The sequence below is a fragment of the Papaver somniferum genome, chromosome 7 (assembly GCF_003573695.1).
Source record: "Papaver somniferum cultivar HN1 chromosome 7, ASM357369v1, whole genome shotgun sequence".
Lineage (NCBI taxonomy): Eukaryota > Viridiplantae > Streptophyta > Magnoliopsida > Ranunculales > Papaveraceae > Papaver > Papaver somniferum.
The window spans coordinates 182,509,659-182,528,908 of record NC_039364.1 but is presented as its reverse complement, the minus strand read 5'-3'; the positions used below and the strand labels follow the sequence as shown (position 1 = coordinate 182,528,908).

At 37.2% G+C, this 19,250-nt stretch overlaps 2 protein-coding genes across 3 annotated transcripts; one reads left to right on the top strand and one right to left on the bottom strand.

Moving 5' to 3' along the window:
- Positions 1–2,657: 2,657 nt before the first annotated feature.
- On the bottom strand, positions 2,658–3,803 carry LOC113295651. Its single transcript, XM_026543981.1, has one exon. It carries the CDS (start codon positions 3,801–3,803, stop codon positions 2,658–2,660), a length of 1,146 nt encoding a protein of 381 aa, XP_026399766.1.
- A 2,649-nt stretch (positions 3,804–6,452) lies between these two features.
- On the top strand, positions 6,453–14,245 carry LOC113293199. 2 transcript variants are annotated; one of them, XM_026541913.1, is made up of 3 exons: positions 6,453–6,616; positions 6,717–7,028; positions 14,194–14,245. In XM_026541913.1, exons 1-2 carry the CDS (start codon positions 6,517–6,519, stop codon positions 7,025–7,027), a joined length of 411 nt encoding a protein of 136 aa, XP_026397698.1. In that variant the 5' UTR covers positions 6,453–6,516; the 3' UTR covers position 7,028; positions 14,194–14,245. The 2 variants fall into 2 exon arrangements, with proteins under 2 accessions (XP_026397698.1, XP_026397697.1); XM_026541912.1 differs by lacking the exon at positions 14,194–14,245 and adding an exon at positions 8,313–8,636.
- Positions 14,246–19,250: the final 5,005 nt, after the last annotated feature.

Sequence of the window (19,250 nt, the reverse complement as noted above, 5' to 3'; positions counted from 1 at the left end):
AATGCCGACAATGCTCGACAAGATCATTGCTTCTCCAAGCTACATCGATATTGTCTCCATTCCTGAACTGAACAAGCTGTAGACAGTCGCTAACGAAAACGACTCTGGTAAGATGTATCTCTTTTGCCCAAGAGATGGCCAAAATTAGAGCAGCAACCTCAGCACCTACTGCATCTGGCATCAACCCAAAGTCGGAACGGGAGCTTTTTACATTACCTGCAATGTCACACCAAATAACACTCAAACCCATATTATAGTCTTTGAAAGAGCCATCAATAAACATAATATGATCCACCTCTGCTCTAAGGATCTTATTAACTGGAATAGAAAAACTTGAAGTAGTCAGAGGAGAGATATAAGTATTAATCATCCTCTTCGTATCCAAAGTAAACTTATTCAGGTCAAAAGAAACATTCTTGAACATCACATCACATCACATCTGAGCTTCCATATACACCACATTACAGTAGCTCAAGTACTAGGCCAAGAAACATTAAAAGGGGAAACACCTAACTCAGAATCATGCCAATATAGGAAATAATCGTCTAACCATTCCATATCCATGTTAATCAAGTGAAGTAAAGAAAGACCAAACCAAATGTGTTTAGCAACAGAACAATTTATAAAAAGATGCATAATTGTTTCTTCATGCAGCTGACAAAGAGGACAGAGAACATCCACTTCAGGTTTATAGAACTTAATCAAAGAGTTAACTGGTAGCATATAAGCAAAGATTTTCCATAGGAAGAATTTAATTTTGGGCAGACAGTCTATAGCCCACACTTTCCTCCAAAAAGCAGAATCTTCAGAAGAAGGGAAGTCGTTCATATAAATTCTGTATGCAGATTTAATGGTAAACTCACCATTGCTAGTGTGAGACCACATCAAGGAATCACTCTGACTAAGATTTAATCTAATTGTCTTAATCCTAGTAACTTCGTCTGCAGAGAAAATGGACGAAAGAAAACTATCATTCCAACAACCATTTTGAATATCGAAGAGTTCATTAACAAAAATATAATCACTATGAGAAGAAAGCCTGGGCACCGGAGGTTTTGAATTCCCTGGGATACAGTTTGTAGACCAAATACGAGTAGAGGCACCATCATTTATATTTACCACTGAGTTGGCTTTAATAAACTGAATACCATTAACAATGCCTTTCCAGATCCATGAAGAGGTATTAGCCGCTTTATCTATTTCTTTAAGTTTTGATTAGGAAAATACTTGTCTTTCATAAAACTAGAGATTAAGAAATTGGGATTTTTACCAATCCTCCAGCCAAGCTTACAAATAAAAACTCTATTTGTTGCATAAGTGTTTCTAATACCTAATCCCCCATTAGATTTAGACTTCCCTATATCACCCCAAGACCTAAAATAAGGAGCACGCTTAGGGTTCTTCTTAGACCACCAGAAACTTCTTTTAATAGAATCAATTTTCGATGTAATAGTCTTAGGAATAGGGAAACAAGCCATATGATAGACTGCTAAACTGGACAACACATGTTTAGTAACAATGGTTCTACCAGCCACATTAAGATTGGTTTTTTTTGTGGTACTTCATCTAGAATAAAGATTTTCAACTAAAAGAGTTCATTTTATCCTTACCAACAAAGAGGGGAGTTCCTAGATATTTTTCTGAATTACACATGAATTTCATTTTAAGAGTTCTAACTAACATTTTAACATGCCTATGATGCATCTTCTTACTAGTAATGAAACCAGATTTTTCAAAGGTGATTGCCTGACTTGAAGCTTTAGCAAAAACATCTATTATCTTGAGGAGATTCCTAGCATAAGTGACAGAAGCTTTTATAAACAACATGCAATCATCTGCGAAAAAAGATGTGATATAGACGGACTATCCTTTTTGAACCTGAAAACTTGTATCAATTTTTCTTCTTCAGCATTTAAGAGCAATTGAGACAAGACTTCCATACAAAGAATGAAGATGTAAGGGTAAATACAGTCCCCTTTCCTAATACCACGAGTAGGGAAAAATTCATCACCAGGAGCACCATTCACCAAGACCGAATACGACACAGTAGAAATACATTGAGATATCAATTGACACCAATCATTCGAGAAACCTAGTTTTTTAAAAACAGCTAGGATGAAAGGCCATTCCAATCTATCAAAGTCCTTAGAAAGATCTAGCTTAATAGCGAGGTAGCCATTCTTAGAATTTTTCTTTTTCCTTCTAAAACAATGCAAAATTTTCATGAGTGATGACCACATTATCATGTATTTGACGATTAGCTACAAAAGCAGACTGAAAAGGCGAAACTAAGGTGTTCATAAGAGGTTTCAAACGATTAGTTAAGATTTTTGAAATAATTTTATACACACAATTAGATAAACTAATAGGACTAAAATCATGAGGAGAAGAAGGATTTTTGATTTTTGGAATTAAAGAAATAAAGGAGAAATTGATTTGTTTAAGAAGAAATCTATTTTTGGAAAAACTCTACACATGAGAAATCACTTCAGATTGCACAATTTCCCAATTATCCTGAAAGAAACCAGCCCGAAACACATCAGGACCCGGTGAGCTCCAGGAAGCCAGATTATAAACCGTATCTCTAATTTCTTGAGGGGTGGGAATGGCAGTCAAGGAAGAGTTTAACTCATCAGAAATAATAGGTTTGGTAAACTTTAAAGCTTTCTCAATGGCATTATTACCAGGACATGAAGTAGAGAAAATCTTTTTGAATGGTTAGAGAGCAACTGAACAACCTGGACTTTATCTTCAATCCAATTACCTTTCTCATCTCTAGTAGTATGAATAATGTTGTACATATTTCTTAGCTTAACAGTATTATGGAAGAAATGCGTGTTCCTATCATACTGAGTAAAATAACTAATCCTCGATTTTTGTTTATAGAAACTATGCTCTATTTCATACCAGTAATCAAGTTGATTAGAATAGTTCAAGATATACTGTCCCACCTGAGGAGAATAGGGCAAAGCTTGCAACCTTTCTAACTCAGAATTGAGTCTAGCTATTGTAGTCTTAATATGCCCAAAGGAATTAATATTCCATTTGCATAAATCCAATTTCACATTCTTGAGCTTATTTACAACAACAAAAGTAGGAGACCCAGAAATTCTTTTGGACCAGGAATTACTTAAAATATTTTTGAATTCCGGATTAAGTTTCCAGCATTTAAAGAACTTATACGGAATATTTAAGTTACGAAAACCATGAAAACAATTAACCAAAAAATAACTATGATCAGAATAAATCCTTCCTAAGTTAATGGCACGAGTTTGTGGAAGAACTGTGACCCAATTATCATTCATAAAAGCCCTATCCAACTTTTCAAATATCAGTTCATTCGGATTTTTAAATCTGCTGTTGAACCAAGTAAAAGTATTACCAAAGGAGTAAACTTCATTCATATTCATCTCAAAGAGTTTATCTTTTACAAAATTAGGTGGTAAGGATTTAGAAGGATTACCACCTTGTTTGTCTGAATCATGCAAGATAAAGTTAAAGTCTCCTAGTAAAAGCCAGGGGTTATTGTTATTATCATTCATGTCACTAAGAAAATTCCATTGGTTTTTCATACCAAGCAGATTTAAGGAGCCATAAAAAAAAGATATTACACAGTTTTTGATTGCAGGAGTAACATCACACAAGATATGTATCATGTTAAGAGAGTAACCTAGTATTTCAATAGTTGATTTTTCAAAATAACCAAATGCAAGACCCCCAGACTTGCCAACAGAAGGAATAATTATCCAGGTGTCAAATGGTAAATGATGTGTGTATTTCCTAACAGTATCAGCATCAACCATAGTTTCTAAAAGACAGGACCATCTAACTTATATTTCCTATAGAGACTAAACAAATGCCTCCATTTTTTGTCAGAGCAACAACCATTCATGTTCCAGCTTAAGAATTTCATATTTTAAGATAAATAAAACAAAATATCAAAATAACAAATCGAACAAAACAACCAGAGCAAACAAAAGCAACCAAAGGAAACAAAAGCAACCAGAGCAAGCAGCAGCAAGAGGTAGTAAAATATAGGCAAAAAGTTTATAGACAAAATTGATAAATGAACTTACTGGATCATGAGCCACAGAGTGTTCTTCAGGCATAGAGTCCTGGTCCATCATCATGAGATCCACTTCTTTTTCAAATTCTTCATCAGTGATAACCGGTTCAGGTGGAAGAAAAGCTAAGGGCATAGGCTAAAATATGATATCATTCTTAAAATCTTCATTCAGAGAAGGACCACTAGAAAGTTCAGTTCCAAAAACAGGTGGCATAATTTCTTCAGATGAATAGTTCATTTCTGAAACCGAACTACAGGAAAAACTTGATGAAGTAAAAAAAGTCTGAGAATAAGTAGGGCAAGAAGTAGCCCAAAAGACATTATTATCCAAAGTACTCTGACTAGATGAAAAACCCAAACTTCCAATACTAAAAGAAGATGCAGTATGAGGTGTAAAAGGAGGCACATAAGCAACAGGAGGCCAACGTGGAGTTGCCATCATTTAGGAGGTTGAACTAAAGTTGCTAGCTTCTAAATAGACAGATTCAAAAACAGTTCTAGGACGCTTGCCCTTTCTATCATGCACAGTCCCATTATCTCCAAGAGTAATGTTATCAAATGGCGAAGCAAAACATGATGCATTAAATTGAGCATTAGGAAGATTTGATGATGACAAAGGAGTATTTGATGGATCCCTAATAGTTAGAGCAGAAACTGCAGACAAAGTTGATGAATAAACAAGAGGAGATAAAGAAGATCCCTGTTACCCATGCTACCCAGCGGTTGTAAGATGACCGAAAAAGCAGATGGCTTGGAGTGGTCATGAATGATTGGACCACTAGCAGAGCTAGTAGACTTGGAGCTTTCACCTACTTCAGTATGCGCCTTCACATTAGTAACAACAACATGAGTAGCCCGAGGAGTAGGAGCCGGTAGAGCTCTGACATAGATCCTTGACTGAATCTCCTTGCATTTGACCTCATCATGGTACATCACAAAGCATTTCAGTTAAGAAAAATCGCCAAGTGTAGAAAGACTTCTGAAATTAGCCAACCTTCTGCATAGATTCCAAAAGCTCATAAATCACCTATTCTCAGCTTTATATTTAAATAATCAACTAATTTAAGATTAGATAAGCTAAACTCATCTTTTTACGCAGTAAACAGATAATTAACTTCTACAATCAACTCTCTGGAGATAAAGATCACCTTAACTTTAATAAACTTCTTACAGAGTTGAACATAATTGTGAATAAAAAGCATCACCCTGATAAGATATTTGATTCCCAAAATTATCTGTGTTAATATAGCATCTCTCTTGCCTAACAATAACATCAAATCCCTACTCTAGGTAGGTAGGATCTCTCTATTACTTCAGTGAAATAACAAAATGATTAATCTTATCCTTCAACCCTTAATCATAGATAAAAAATCCGATCAATAAAGCAAAAAACGAATCTATCATATGAAGACCCAATACTGAACAATACCCATTTAAAAACCTTGCTCTGTCTTCTCAAAAAAATCACCGTTGATTTATGAATCTCATGATGATAACCTGAAACTCTATGCCTGCCCCTCCTTTAGATCACGACCTAAAATAAAGCAAGAAAGAAGAGTAAATTAGATTAAGTACAGTCAACAAATAGATGAAATCAATATGAAAAATCACAAGGGGTTAAATTAATTGAGAAATCATAAAGAGGAAGAATAGATTATCAAGTAAAATCTGTATTATCAAAAACTCAAAATTAGGTCATTGAAAAGAATCCAGAAGTTTTTAAAAACTGCCACCAAAAAAGAAATTAAAACTATGAAAACTAGTTAGAATCAAATCCAGAACATGAAAAATTTAATGAATTGAACCGAAAGAAACAGAATCGAGCCAAGAATCGAATGGAAATTTTTAGGTTGACTAAGTCAGCGTCGCAAGACCAATCGCATCTTTTCCGAGTATTTATAGCCGGCAAGGAGTTGCCAAAATCATAATTTAATTGTAACGATAAATAACTACTCCAATAATTAAACTGAGATCAAAGAGACAATATTCAGTCACGTGAAAATTTTATCTCGTCAAAGTCTTCCTAAAAAAACAATCATATTTGCAAGAAAAGAAAATACAAAAAGAAAAATAATTAAACTGAGATCAAAGAGACAATATTCAATCACGTGAAAATTTTATCTCGTCAAAGTCTTCCTAAAAAAACAACCATATTTGCAAGAAAATACAAAAAGAAACAAGGCAGCAGGATTCGAACCTGTGCGGGCAGAGCTCACATGATTTCTAGTCATGCCCGATAACCACTCCGGCACGTCCACTGGATATGGTTGTCTGTGCAGGAAACTTTACATAGATATATATATTTGAGCATAGCTCACCGAATAGTAGTCAGTACTCAGTAGCATTGCTCTTCCTTTGATACCCTCCGGCCTTTAAAACCCTAATAAAGCACCCACATAATCACTCAATCCATTCCAAATCACCGTTGTCTTCTTCATTTTGCATTTCCAATGGACTACAGAAATGTATCAGACGGATATAAATCTTCTTGTACAAATCTTCCTCCTCCGAATTCAACAAGCACGTACTTCACAGAACAAGCATCGAGTAGTATGGATTAAAAAAAACCCTTTTTTCTTTTTACATTAGCATTTCGTTCTCACAAAATGACAAGTACATTTCTACTCTAACATTTCTTTTGTTGTTTCAGTGGGGTATGACATCCCAAGAGCAGATTTTATGAATTTGAGAGAAGCAATTGAAATAGAACTTGAAAAAGAAAGAATCAGACAAGAGACTATTGAAGCAGAAATTATTCGTAGGAAGGTGATAGAAGCTGAACTGGAAAGACAAAAGATTAGGGAATCAACTATTCGGCGAGCTCAATATAGGGCTCCTTTGTTACGCCAGCATCATCATGCTTCACTTGATGATTTTCGTTTACAAGAGAGGTTCTCTTTCTCGTCTCATCCAGAAGATGGAGGCTTTGATAGGCTTCCGATTCGTGGGCGTAATCATTGAGGTTAGTAGTTTGTTATGCTTTTTCATTTGAAAATAAATTGATAGTTAATCTCTAGCTATAATCGTACCATGTGTATCTGGTTTTAACCTTCCTGGGTCAAATAAGGGATCATGAGCACCATGAGTTTAGTAATAGGCCAAACATCAGTGGCGGCGAGGCAAAGTGCAGCTCCATGTGCGCATCATCCCTTGTTTACTCAATGCTGGTTGGAGCGCTGGTAGGCATAACATTTTGGTACTAGTAAGTTGCTTTTGATGTGTGTTCGTTTGGATTTTCTGTTTGATTTTGGGTATAATCTCGTTCATAATCTTCTTTGTCTTTTTTTGTTGATGAAATTCTTCACCCTTTTTATTGGAATCCCTTTCGTGGGTGGTCGGGGGTTAGAGTGAATGACTGGAATGTGGGCATATGATTGCTTTAAGCTGTTGTCTTTCAATGTTTTCTGCTGTTACTCAATGGAATCAGCACTAGAAAAACAGTGAAACTACCAACATTTTCCACAATTTCATTTACTTGACAAAGCCATCTAGGTTTCATTCATTAAGCCAGAGAACTTATCCATTCCCCTGCAAACCAGTACCAAGAAGACAAGTGTTGTCTGGAGTCTTGATTTAAAGTTTAATGGTATTGCTCCATATTTTTGAGTCCGTGTCTATCCTGATCTACATGTGTTCCACACACACACTGGACTAGTTTTGCTTTCTTTTAATTCCTTGGATGTATAAGATGAAAGAGAGCAGCAGGAAAGGAAACTAAGTAAACCTTTCCAGGTCTTCAATCTTGCCTTTAAATATGTTAATCCTACCATCTGGTACTGACAACGCTGATGAAAATTATCATATATTGGAAAATTATCATCAGAATCCCTTTATGGCTATCACAAAAAGCCAGTCTATTTTTTTTATGTAATATGAGCTGCATTTCACACCCTTGATATGTCGAGATTCACCAAGCAAGCAACGGTCTCCATATATGGGTGTTTTCACAGCCAAACCTAAACTTCTCATGGTAACCTCAGAAAGTTACCATGGCATATGCTTTGTGCTTTTACCAGGTGAGAGTATTTGGATTCCTCAATGTGAAATAGCGTCTCACAATGTTACACCTTACTGATTAGAAACTGCAAATGACGGGTAATCTTAACTTGCATACTAGCCCTAGTTAACAATCTGTTCATTGTACCAAAGCCTTATCCAGGTTTACCCTATATCTTACTATTTGAAATTAAAACTACCAGATGAGATATCTTTTATGGTGTTGGACTTATCTAAAATGATTACACAGGGATGTGCAGTGAAGTTTGCGGTTTTCAAGGATAAAAAAGCAGAAGGAAAGGTGTTTTGGAGGCGGATATTTGGGCTAGAGTGGCTAAAAAAAGTACTGTTATATATAGGAAAGAGGGTAGTCAAACTGATATTACATATCTACTGGTAAAGACAGCGTATCTCGTCTAAACTTGATTTGTCAGTTTAAGTATATAAATTAAGTAGGAAAGTAACTTTTTTACCTACTTGGAAATCCTAGTACTCTCTTCAAAGACGTGTTGTTGATAGATCAAACCGTAAAAAAGATTTTTGATTTATACTCAGCAGTAAGACCACAGATGCGATGCACATGTTTGAATTTGATTCTTTTAACAACACAAAATTTGATAATAATGAAAAAAGATTCTTAAAGTAAAAATTTAATATTTCTTTTTGTTTTTTAATAGACAAAATCCTTCAAAAAAGCTAATGATCCCCTCAACAACTGGCAACAGCCAGATTGGAGGAACAAACCAGTACATAGTAGACTTGTGTTTGTTTGCCCCTTGAGCTAGCTCATGTGCAACTGAGCTACAAACTCTAGGTTGAAAAGAGAAAATACAAGCCTTTAAACTAGAAGCAAATAACTTAATGTCTTTGAAAATAGCATCTGTCCTATCATCACCATCAAATTATCGAGAAGAAAATCGATTGATGAGATCTTGAGCGTCACTCTCTATAATGATGTGAGAAAGATTTTGCTCCACTGCTTTTTTAACACCGCCCAGATAGCTCTAGCTTCAGCCTCTTCAGCAGATTCAACTTCAAAAACCATAGCAACACAAAAAGAAGCTTTACTTGTATAATCCCTCATCACATAGTCTTCTCCATTGTTCAAAGAAGAATCATCAAAGACACCATCAGTATTGCATTTAATCCATCTAGAAGATGGGGGCATCCATTTTTCCAGCAAACTAGTAGATACGGAAGAACTAATAGGCATTCTGGGTTCTCTGGTTAACAACATAGCTGTAGCTCAGTTTAGGAAAGCTACATGGGATTCATTAGTATTCAGTATTCTGGAAAACTAACAAGTTTCTACTGCTCCACAAGGACCATAAAATAGTAACAAACAAACACTGAGATTCATCAGGCAACTTAAAATTATGATCAATTAACCAGAACATCAACCACTCAAATAAAGGTACTGTTACTAAAAGCCTGGGTATTAAAACACAGAGAAGATAAAAACCAAACACGATTAGCAAAAAGGCATAAGACCGAAACATGCATGACAGACTCATTAGGATGTAAGCATCTAGGGCAATCAACCCCATCCATAGGCATCCTAGAATGGATAACAATTCTGATAGGTATTGCATTTCTAACAGCTTTCCAAGTAAAAGTTTGAATTCTATGAGGTACTCTAATTTTCCAAATGCACTTCCAAAGTTTACTACAAGGGGAGGATCTAAATCCCCTTATTCCCAAGTAGGCAGATTTAGAGGTAAACCTGCCATCCTTTGAAAGATCCCATGCCCTCCTATTTAGAGTGCATAACTGGCTTAAGGGAATGGTGATGATATTCTCAATAGAAGCATCATCAAAATGGGTATTCAGTCTATTAATGTCCAAAGTTCTATTACTGGGATTAATTAAGTAAGAAACTTTGATACTAGGGTCAGGGGGAACTAGAGGATTAGGAGTAGCGGATCCCATATCGGGAATCCATTTATCACACCAAGGATCAATAAATTGACCATCCAAGAGATAAACTCCTTGATAACATGTAAGCATTTCCAAGTCCAAGAACTAGTACTAGGACACTTGGCATTTAAAAAATCAGTTTTAAAGAAATACCTAACTTTAAGAATCTGAGCTAAGAGGCAATCAAGGTTTTCAACAATTTTTCAGGAGTTTCTAGCAAGCATAGCCAAGTTATTCAACTCAGCTTTCCTGAAATATAAACCTCATTCAGACTTAGGAGAACACAGAATATCCCACCTTAAAAGATGCAACTTTCTATGCTTAGGGTCTAAGATTTCCCCCCACCAGAACTTGCAAAGGTGAGAGTCAATTTTCCTACAAAGATATTTAGGAATAAAAAAAGCTCTCATCTGATAAAGGGGAATGTCCTAGCCAACATGCTTGATCAAGTAAATCTATCAGACTGAGATAACAGTTTATGAAACCAAATGGAAATTCTAGCATCAACAGCTTGTAAAATGCTCATATTAGTTTGAGTTTTAGAAGCTTGAAAAACAGCTGGAGTTCCTAGATACTTCTCCCCTAGGTCTCTGCTATGGATACCCAGAATATCATCCAAGTTACATTTCAAAGAATCAGGGATTTTTTTGCTGAACAAAATACCATATTTATCAAAATTAATTTCGTGATCAAAGGCTAAGCAATACTTTTGCACAAAATCCTTAATGATTTGAAAACCTTTAACAATAGCTTTAGAAAAGAGCAAAGAGTCATCAACAAAGAGAAGGTGTGTCATGGGGATAGCATCCTTACAGGCGTTAATACCTTCAAATAAGCCTTTACTGGAGAGGGCATTAATGTAAGCAGAAAGGGCTTTAGAACAAACGATGTGAAGATAGGGAGATAAGGGGTCTCCTTGTCTCAGACCTCTCTCAGGATTTATAAGGCCAGTAGGACTACCATTTAGGAGGACAAAATAAGAGACAGTAGACAGACACTGACCTATAAGATTGACCCAATGATTGGATATACCCATTTTTTTTAAAACCTTTTCAATAAAAGACCACTCAAGCTTATCATAAGCCTTAGACATATCAAGTTTTATAGCAACAATACCTTCTATCTTTTTATGGTGATTAACAACATAAATGACCTCATTAGCAAGTAAAATGTTATCAAAAATACTCATTTTGGGGACAGAGGCACTTTGATTTTGAGAAATAAGATTATTCATAAAAGGTTTAAGTTTGTTGGCTGAAGTCTTTGATAAGATTTGATAAATAAAGTTACATAGGCCAATTGGTCTATATTGAGAAACTAACTCAGCTAAAGGAACCTTAGGAATGAGTGTTATGTTGGTGTGGTTAAACACCTTAGCAATATGTCCAGTACGAAAGCAAGTTTGAATCATATCTACAACAGGCTCTCCAACAATGTCCCGGTGCTTTTGATAGAAAAGACCAGTAAAACCATCAGGACCATGCATCTTTTTTCCTCCCATTTGAAAAACAACGTTTTTTTATCTCTTCAGCAGATAAAGTAGAATTTAGGTGGATATTATCCTCCTCCTTGCACTTCACATGGAGTTCTTCATAAAATTGAAGAATTAAGAGTATTATTTAGAAGAGGAGAAGGAGGATGGTTTACCTGATTGGTAGGAGTAGACCCACCATCAAGCTGAGAATCCCATTTTGAGTAACATCTTGGAAAGAATTGAGACTCAGAGTAGCAGCCTCATTATGAGAATTATTACAGACACCATTGTTACTTGAGGAAGCATCAACATGGACATTATAACTACCATAGGGATCCACTAGAGAATGTGTATTGAGGGTACAATAAGACACATTGATGGTTGGTAATTCACCCAAATCGGTGATATCTGTGCATAATTTAGCAAAATCCGGTCTAGAGAGATCAGTTTGTTCATGGATGACAACAATGCTAGCTAGAGTTGATGATCTAGCTCTAGTACGTTTTCGAAGATCATACCTAGGATTAATTTTTCTCTTGAGATTAGAAAGAGCATCATGCTCAATAGCAAGGGCTACCACTTCTTCTCTAGTAATAGCTTTATTCTGAGTTGGAGGAACTCGAGATTTGAATCTTCTAGTTGCATTGGTGGTACGAATCGGGACCCGATTAGAAGTTTCGGAAGTGATAGAAGAGACATCCACGGTAACATTTTGAGTAGTTACTTGCTCAAAGATGACTAGTAAACCGTTGTTATGCTGAGTTGTGTTTTGTTGAGTCGGACCGACTTTAAAAATCTTCAGAGGAGCAGATCGGTTAACAAATGGACCCGTTTGGAAATTATTTGGCATACCTTTTTGAATAATATTATCATCAGTTTTGAAACAACATGCAGTGTATATCTGCTACTAGAAGAAGCAGCTTCTTTAATGGCTTTTTGTTTTGCTTTCCAAGCTGGACAATTAACATCTTTATGATCAATAACCCGACACGAAGTACGTAAATTTCTAGGAACTTTGTTGTATCTGCATTAAATGAGGAATGGTTGATCTCTTCCACTAGTGAAAAGTGGATACCAGTTGGTAAAGCCCTGTGAACTGGGATCTTTACGTAAACTTTTATATTCTTCTTTAAAGGATGATTTCCAAATGGTTCTGAAGCATCAATTAGCTCACAAAGTTTGAAAGTAAGTTTTTGTAGGTCTTCAAAATCAGTGCACTCCTTTGGAACATTACATAGAATCAACCACATTAACTCTTCAACAAAAGAAATCTGTTGATTTGCTGGCCACCCTATTGGAGGAACTGACTGAAGAACAATTAGATAGCCGCAGGCAAACCATCGACGTTGATCATTAACTCTGTTAAAGTCATTCTCAGCTAAGAATCTTATGAGAACTTTGTTTCTCAAGCCACTAATAGTTGTCACAGTAGGTGTTTGAGATAAAGGCCATTGGGTGCAAATGTGATGACGAATAAAACGAGTAGGAACAAGGGTTTCACAACACACATGCCCTACCATGCACCATTTCCAATTATTATCGGTTTCAACTAAGATAACTGTTTTGTCAATGAAAACTGGTTCAGAAAAAGTAGAAGGTAAAGTGAGTTTTTCTGCCATTTGCAAGGTTAAGTTTTGAATGTCTAGGTTGGATGTTTGGGAAGTATCTTGAGGTTTTGGGGACTCCATATAACTTATAGATTCAAAAGGAAGAAAGACATAAATTTTGTGAAGATGGATTAAAAACCTAGTTTAATTGGGGGCCATGCACTAGAGGACAAAAAAGGTCACCAGAACATAATTTGGGTCACCCCTTATAAAAATATTTTTTAAATGGCTAAAATGCCCCTAAATTATTAGAGTTAAAATTTAATTAATTAGTGATAATCTTAACTAATTAGTGATAATTTTACTTAATTAGAGTTTAATTTTTTTTCCAGATTTTTTGTCTACACTTTTTAGTCTAACTTTTTTTTTTTTTTTTTTGCCCAGATAGTATGAAAAATCGTCAAGGTATTAAAAATTTTCATTGACGACCCTCAACAGTCGTTAATGTTTAGACTGTTTAAGTGACGACTCTAAACTGTCGAAGATTCATTAATGGCGGAAATGTACGACAATTTTGGGTCGTCATAAAAATGATCAATTCCCTGACGACCATTTTGAAGGGTCGTTACTATTTTGGTTACGCATTTGGCGACTTAAACAGTCGTTAATGTTTTAGAAATGTCGTTATAGACTGTCGATAATCTCTAAAAAGAGTCGTTAGTGTATGACAGTTTAGAGTCATAATTGTTTTTATCATGATGTATATGACGACCCTAAACTGTCGTTAATGTCGGTGAAGGGTCGTTAATGAGGGTCGTTACTTGAAAAAATATATTAATCAAGGGTAAAATAGTATATTCATCTTCCGATTTTTACACTCCTGAAAAATTTGGGGGGCAAACAAAATTCCATGGCCCCCAATTAGAAGTTATGGCCCCCAGTTAAATTAGGATTAAAAAATGTATTTGAGTATGAAGGAATGTGATAAGGTTATGATTTTGACATAACACAAAGATATGAATCGATAGATTTACCAATGACTGAACCTTAAAATGGGAAGAATCAGAAGGTTGAACATAATTTCTGGCATGGATTAAGGAGAAAAGATTAAAAAATGTGATATAATTTTTGTTTGTCTTCTGATGCACGAGACTCTTAGTAATCGTTTTGTCCATCTTCCTAAAGCTTTGCAGAGAAGCAGAATGAGATTGAAGCTTAAAGTTCACGTGGGTTCGATAGCAAACGGAAAAATCAACTAATTGTCCTATAATTCAAATCAAATATTTTTTCAGTACGTACAACATATACGTAAGCATGAGGGAAGAAGAATTTGGTGAACACTTAAGATGTTTGTTTTTTATGGTACGTGTATATTTGCATATCCTGCCAAATGTAATTAAGGCATTGGGACAGGAATAAGGTTTAGTAAAAGGTGCGATTTGTTGTGGGTAAAAAGTGAATAATTGTTTTGGCTGATAATGTTTTGGGTTTGGTTATTGAAGAATTAAATTATGTTGCAACTCAGGATTAACCCATTTGGAATGAGTGATAACCGTTCTGTTTAACGTGCCCCAACTAGTAATGGTGCCTCTCGCCAGGTGCTGCCTTCTCCGAATCTGCATAAAACCAACAGTTTCAATGACAGTTCCAAAGGTGACTTACCGGTAAACCTCTTAATGACAGTTCCAAAGGTTTTAAAGGTTAGTGAAGCATCTAGAATTAGGTTTTGAAAATAGGGTTTTACAGAGTAATGATGGTTTTGAAGAGGGTGCGCACGGCTTTGAAAAGGCGTGGATTGCCAAGCGACAAGACACTTGATCAAGAGCCATCTATTAATGGGCCCAATAGAGTCTTTAGGGGGGGGGGGGGGGGGTTCGGGGGGTGTGTTCGGGGGTGGGGGTGTTAGGAATGAAATTATCATAACAATTCTCAATTATACCATAAAGGGAAAAAATTAGAGAAAACGTAGTTAGAAATGGCAAATCCTGGTGAGAATAATCCTGGAGATCTTCCTCCTTCTGCAAATTACATGTAAGCCAAGAATATTGCAATATCTTTGAATGATCAAGAAATAGAGAGGTTCAAGAATGATCTTCAGGTGAGATAGATAGACGTGCACAACAAATAGCTCGCCAAAGAAGAAAGGAAGATGAAGCTGTTGAATATGCTGCATGGAGAGAGAAACGTCTTGCAAGAGATGCCATGAAGTTTGAAGAGAGGAATGTTAAATGGAAGAGGTATGGGAGTGCAACAGAAAGTGAATCTGAAAAGTCTGAGGATGGTTATGAGTATCATATCGAAGAGATTGGTTCCAGTGAAGAAGATTCCGATGCTGTTGAAGAGAAGAAAAGGATGATAAATTATTATGAGGAGAAGCTTTACAGGCGGTATGAGGCCGAGAAATCCAACCCAAGGATCTTTGCCAGGACCATGCAAGAGGGAGAGTTGTTGATACATGAAAATAATTAACCCTAAAAGAGGTAATCCCTGAGCCTATTAAGGATTCTCCTTAAAGGAGTTAGGGTACTAGGTCCAACCCATAGGATGATGCGCGAGAACATGACGCCTACGATTCATTGGGCCCGCCATACTCTGAAGAGGTCGCCGATTATCAGTATCCTGAGGATTATACATCACCAAAGTTCAAAACTTACGGAGGAAAAGGAAATGCGCGAGAACATGTAAGTTGCTTCGTATCAGCAATGAATGCCTACTCTCAAGATGAGAACCCGTGTATGCGAGAATTCTCCAAATCACTTACGAACAACGCCTTTACCTGGTACGACAACCTAAAGCCGAGAGCATTGATTCATGGCCCGTAATGGTACAACTCTTCTTAAAGAAATTATACTCCGCCCAGAGGAAAGTCACTGCAATAAATCTAGGAAGGTGTACATAAAGAATAGGAGAAGAAATCGGAAAATACATTATGCGCTTCAGAAACTTCACGTTGGAATGTCATGAAGACATCCCGGAGGAGCGTCTAGTGGAAATCTGCATAAAAGGAATGTATACTATTTTCAGACTAAACTTAAATAATTTTAAGTTCCAAACCTTTGTGGAAGTTAAAGAAGTCGCGGCTCGAATATCCGATGGCGCTCACGCCTTGGGCTCAGGAGGGATTGGACACACCTGGAAGCAACACTCTGTCAATACTGCATCCGCGCCAGCCTTTAACAGTTTGTCTCAAATGAACGAAGGTGGAAATGGAGCGACCGCTTTCAACTCATATCGAGGACAATCAGGAAGAAGAGGAGGACGAACAGATGGAGGAAGGTCTAATCTGCCACCTCCTTTACCATGCAGAAAAGAACAAATAGTGGGGCTTCTAGATCAATGGGTGGTGAACAAAGATGAAACTTTACCACCAGTCTCCATAGAGCCCACTGCAGCGGTAACACACATGAACCATATTGTCATTTTCATAGCAGAGTGCATCACCCGACCGTGGAATATTTCTGCCTCCGCTACATTGTTCAGAGGAAGCAAGCCAAAGGGGAATTAGAAATAGGAGATCAAAACATAAATAACGACCCTCTTCCTCAACATCAGGTTATGATGATTTCGTACGATCCCACGGATGGAGAAGCCTGGAGACCTTGGGAAGATGTAGAAGATTAAGAGGCAGTTGAAGTATCGGAGGCAATAACCTTCCCAGATACAAATGTGATCGCCAGCAAGTTTGCGCAAACCGTCTTGGCACAACACTTTTTTGATTCTTTAGGTTTTAGTGAAAATCAAATTCGCGAAGCATTAAAAGCAATTGCTGCGATCGCCTCGGGAAAGCCATATGATCCAGCACCTAAAGGAGCCATTACCTTTACAGATGAAGATATTTGCTATACGGGAGAACACCTTCGCCCCTGTATTTAAGAGAGCGTTTGTGGATGGAGGTGCGTCTCTCCATTTGATCTCATTACACACATTTAAGTTACTCGGGGTATCACAGTCGGCAATAAAAAATGCATGAAACGACCGTAAGAGGATTTGGAGGACAAACCCAAACGGCGATCAGAATAGTGTACTTAGTATTGAAGATCGGGCCTATCAACTCACACCCTTCTACGCACTTGAAGATAACACCACTTTCCACGTTCTGCTCGGAAGAGGATGCTTTTGAACCACAAAGTAGTAGCGTCTACGTACCAGCAATGTATCAAAACCAACATCGGAGGTAAGCAGTATCACATCCCAGCTACAGGTAACCGTTTGGTCTGGAAGAAGCCTACATGGCCGACGCGGTTTTTTACACACAACCTGTCACGAATCAAGAAATCAAGCCGGAGAATTTAACACCTTTACAAAAATGGGAGGAATTTCAATCGACAAAGCTAGTAAAAGAAAAAACTAAGTCAGTGTTTAGCCCGTCACGGATGGGACCCTCTGTAGCAAACAAAAAGGCAAAGGTTGGATCAAAAGACATCCGGTTTAAACGTTTCTCACGACCAGGGGGTAGACACGTATACTGTTTATAGCAATTAGCCGGGAAGTCTCTCAACATCAACATCATTGTGCAATGTCGTCAATAGACGAGGAGATGATAGAGACGACCCCTATAACGGGAGAGCAACGTGAGGAGGCGGATATATACATATCTAAAGGAGAAGTAATGCAAAATCTTCCTGAAGAGAAAACAACCATCGATCCTACACTTGATGGGCTCGAGGAAATCACTCTTGATTCAGCAGAACACCCACGTTGCGTGTGCATTAGCACACACTTACAAGAAGACAAGAAAGAGCGGATGACCCAGTTGCTTCGTAAGTATCAGGACGTATTCTCGTTCAAATATGATGAAATGCCTGTCCTCGATAGTAATTTGGTTGCTCATAACTTGGGTGTCTCGCCTGAGTACAAGCCAGTTAAACAACGGACCCGTAATTTCCCGGAAAAAATAGAGCGCTATCAAAGAAGAAGTAGAGAAGTTGCTTAAAGACAAATTCATCAAACCGATCCAATACCCCGTATGGTTAGCCAATATTGTCCCAATAGCAAAGAAGAATGGGAAGGTCCGGTGCTGTGTCGATTATCGAGATCTGAACCGAGCTTGTCCAAAAGACGATTTTCCAGTGCCCAACATAGATATGATGGTGGATAATACACACGTCCATAAGATGTTCTCATTCATGGATGGATTCGGCGGGTATAACCAAATCAGGATGGCGGCGTAAGACGCTCATAAGACATCCTTTCAAACACCATACATAAACTTCTATTATGTCGTGATGCCCTTCGGATTGAAGAACGCGGGCGCAACTTACCAACGAGCGATGGTGGCCATATTCCACGATATGATGCATCAAATAATGGAAGTATACATAGATGATATCGTGGTGAAGTCAAGAGTTCGGGAAGATCATTTAGACCATTTGAGGCGCGTCTTCAATAGGTAGAGGAAATAACCACTATGACGCCACCCGCGAACGTCAAAGAGTTATCCATTGGGCGGATATCATACGTTCGAAGGTTTATCCCGGGATTAACTCAACTATTATCCGTCTTCCTCCCATTATTGAGAAAAAACAAACAATTCGAATGGAGAGATAACCAACAATGCGCATTCCTGATTAGCACACGCGTCTTACGACCATCGATCAAGGGAGAGCCACTCTACCTATATACGACGTTCACCGAACTAGCAATTAGAGCTCTTCTGGCCCAAGACCTTGGCAACGATCAGCTATATCCGATCTACTACGTCAGCCGGGGGTTCAGAGAAGCAGAATCTAGATATTCGAAGGCAGAGCAAGCCTGTGATAGGATTTCGGGAAACCCTATGTATGATAACCGCAATCGCGCGGTGTGTAACTAGTAGACAGAGGCAAGTATGGGTCGAACCCACAAGGAGCGATGGAAATACTGTAACCAATGATCCTGATTGACTAACCAGAGATGATATTTTGGATTTTTGGAAATGCGGATAAAATAATAATAAAATAAACTACAATTCTACAGAATATGAGTCAGTAACTAGGATTTTTTGGATTCTACCAATTTAATCATCTGAAACTCATTATAATTTCTAAAATCAATCTCCGGTATAACTCAAGACAATTGTTAGAATCAACCATATGTCTCGGAAGATAATACATTAAAATCCAAAGTTATGTTTTACCGATATAATTTCCTTCGCTTCTAAGTAGACAGTTCTAAAGAATTATTTATCAATCCAAAAGGTATCCCATCTAACATTACTAAGCATGGCATATCAATCTAAAAGCATAAATAATCAATGAAACTATCTAACCAA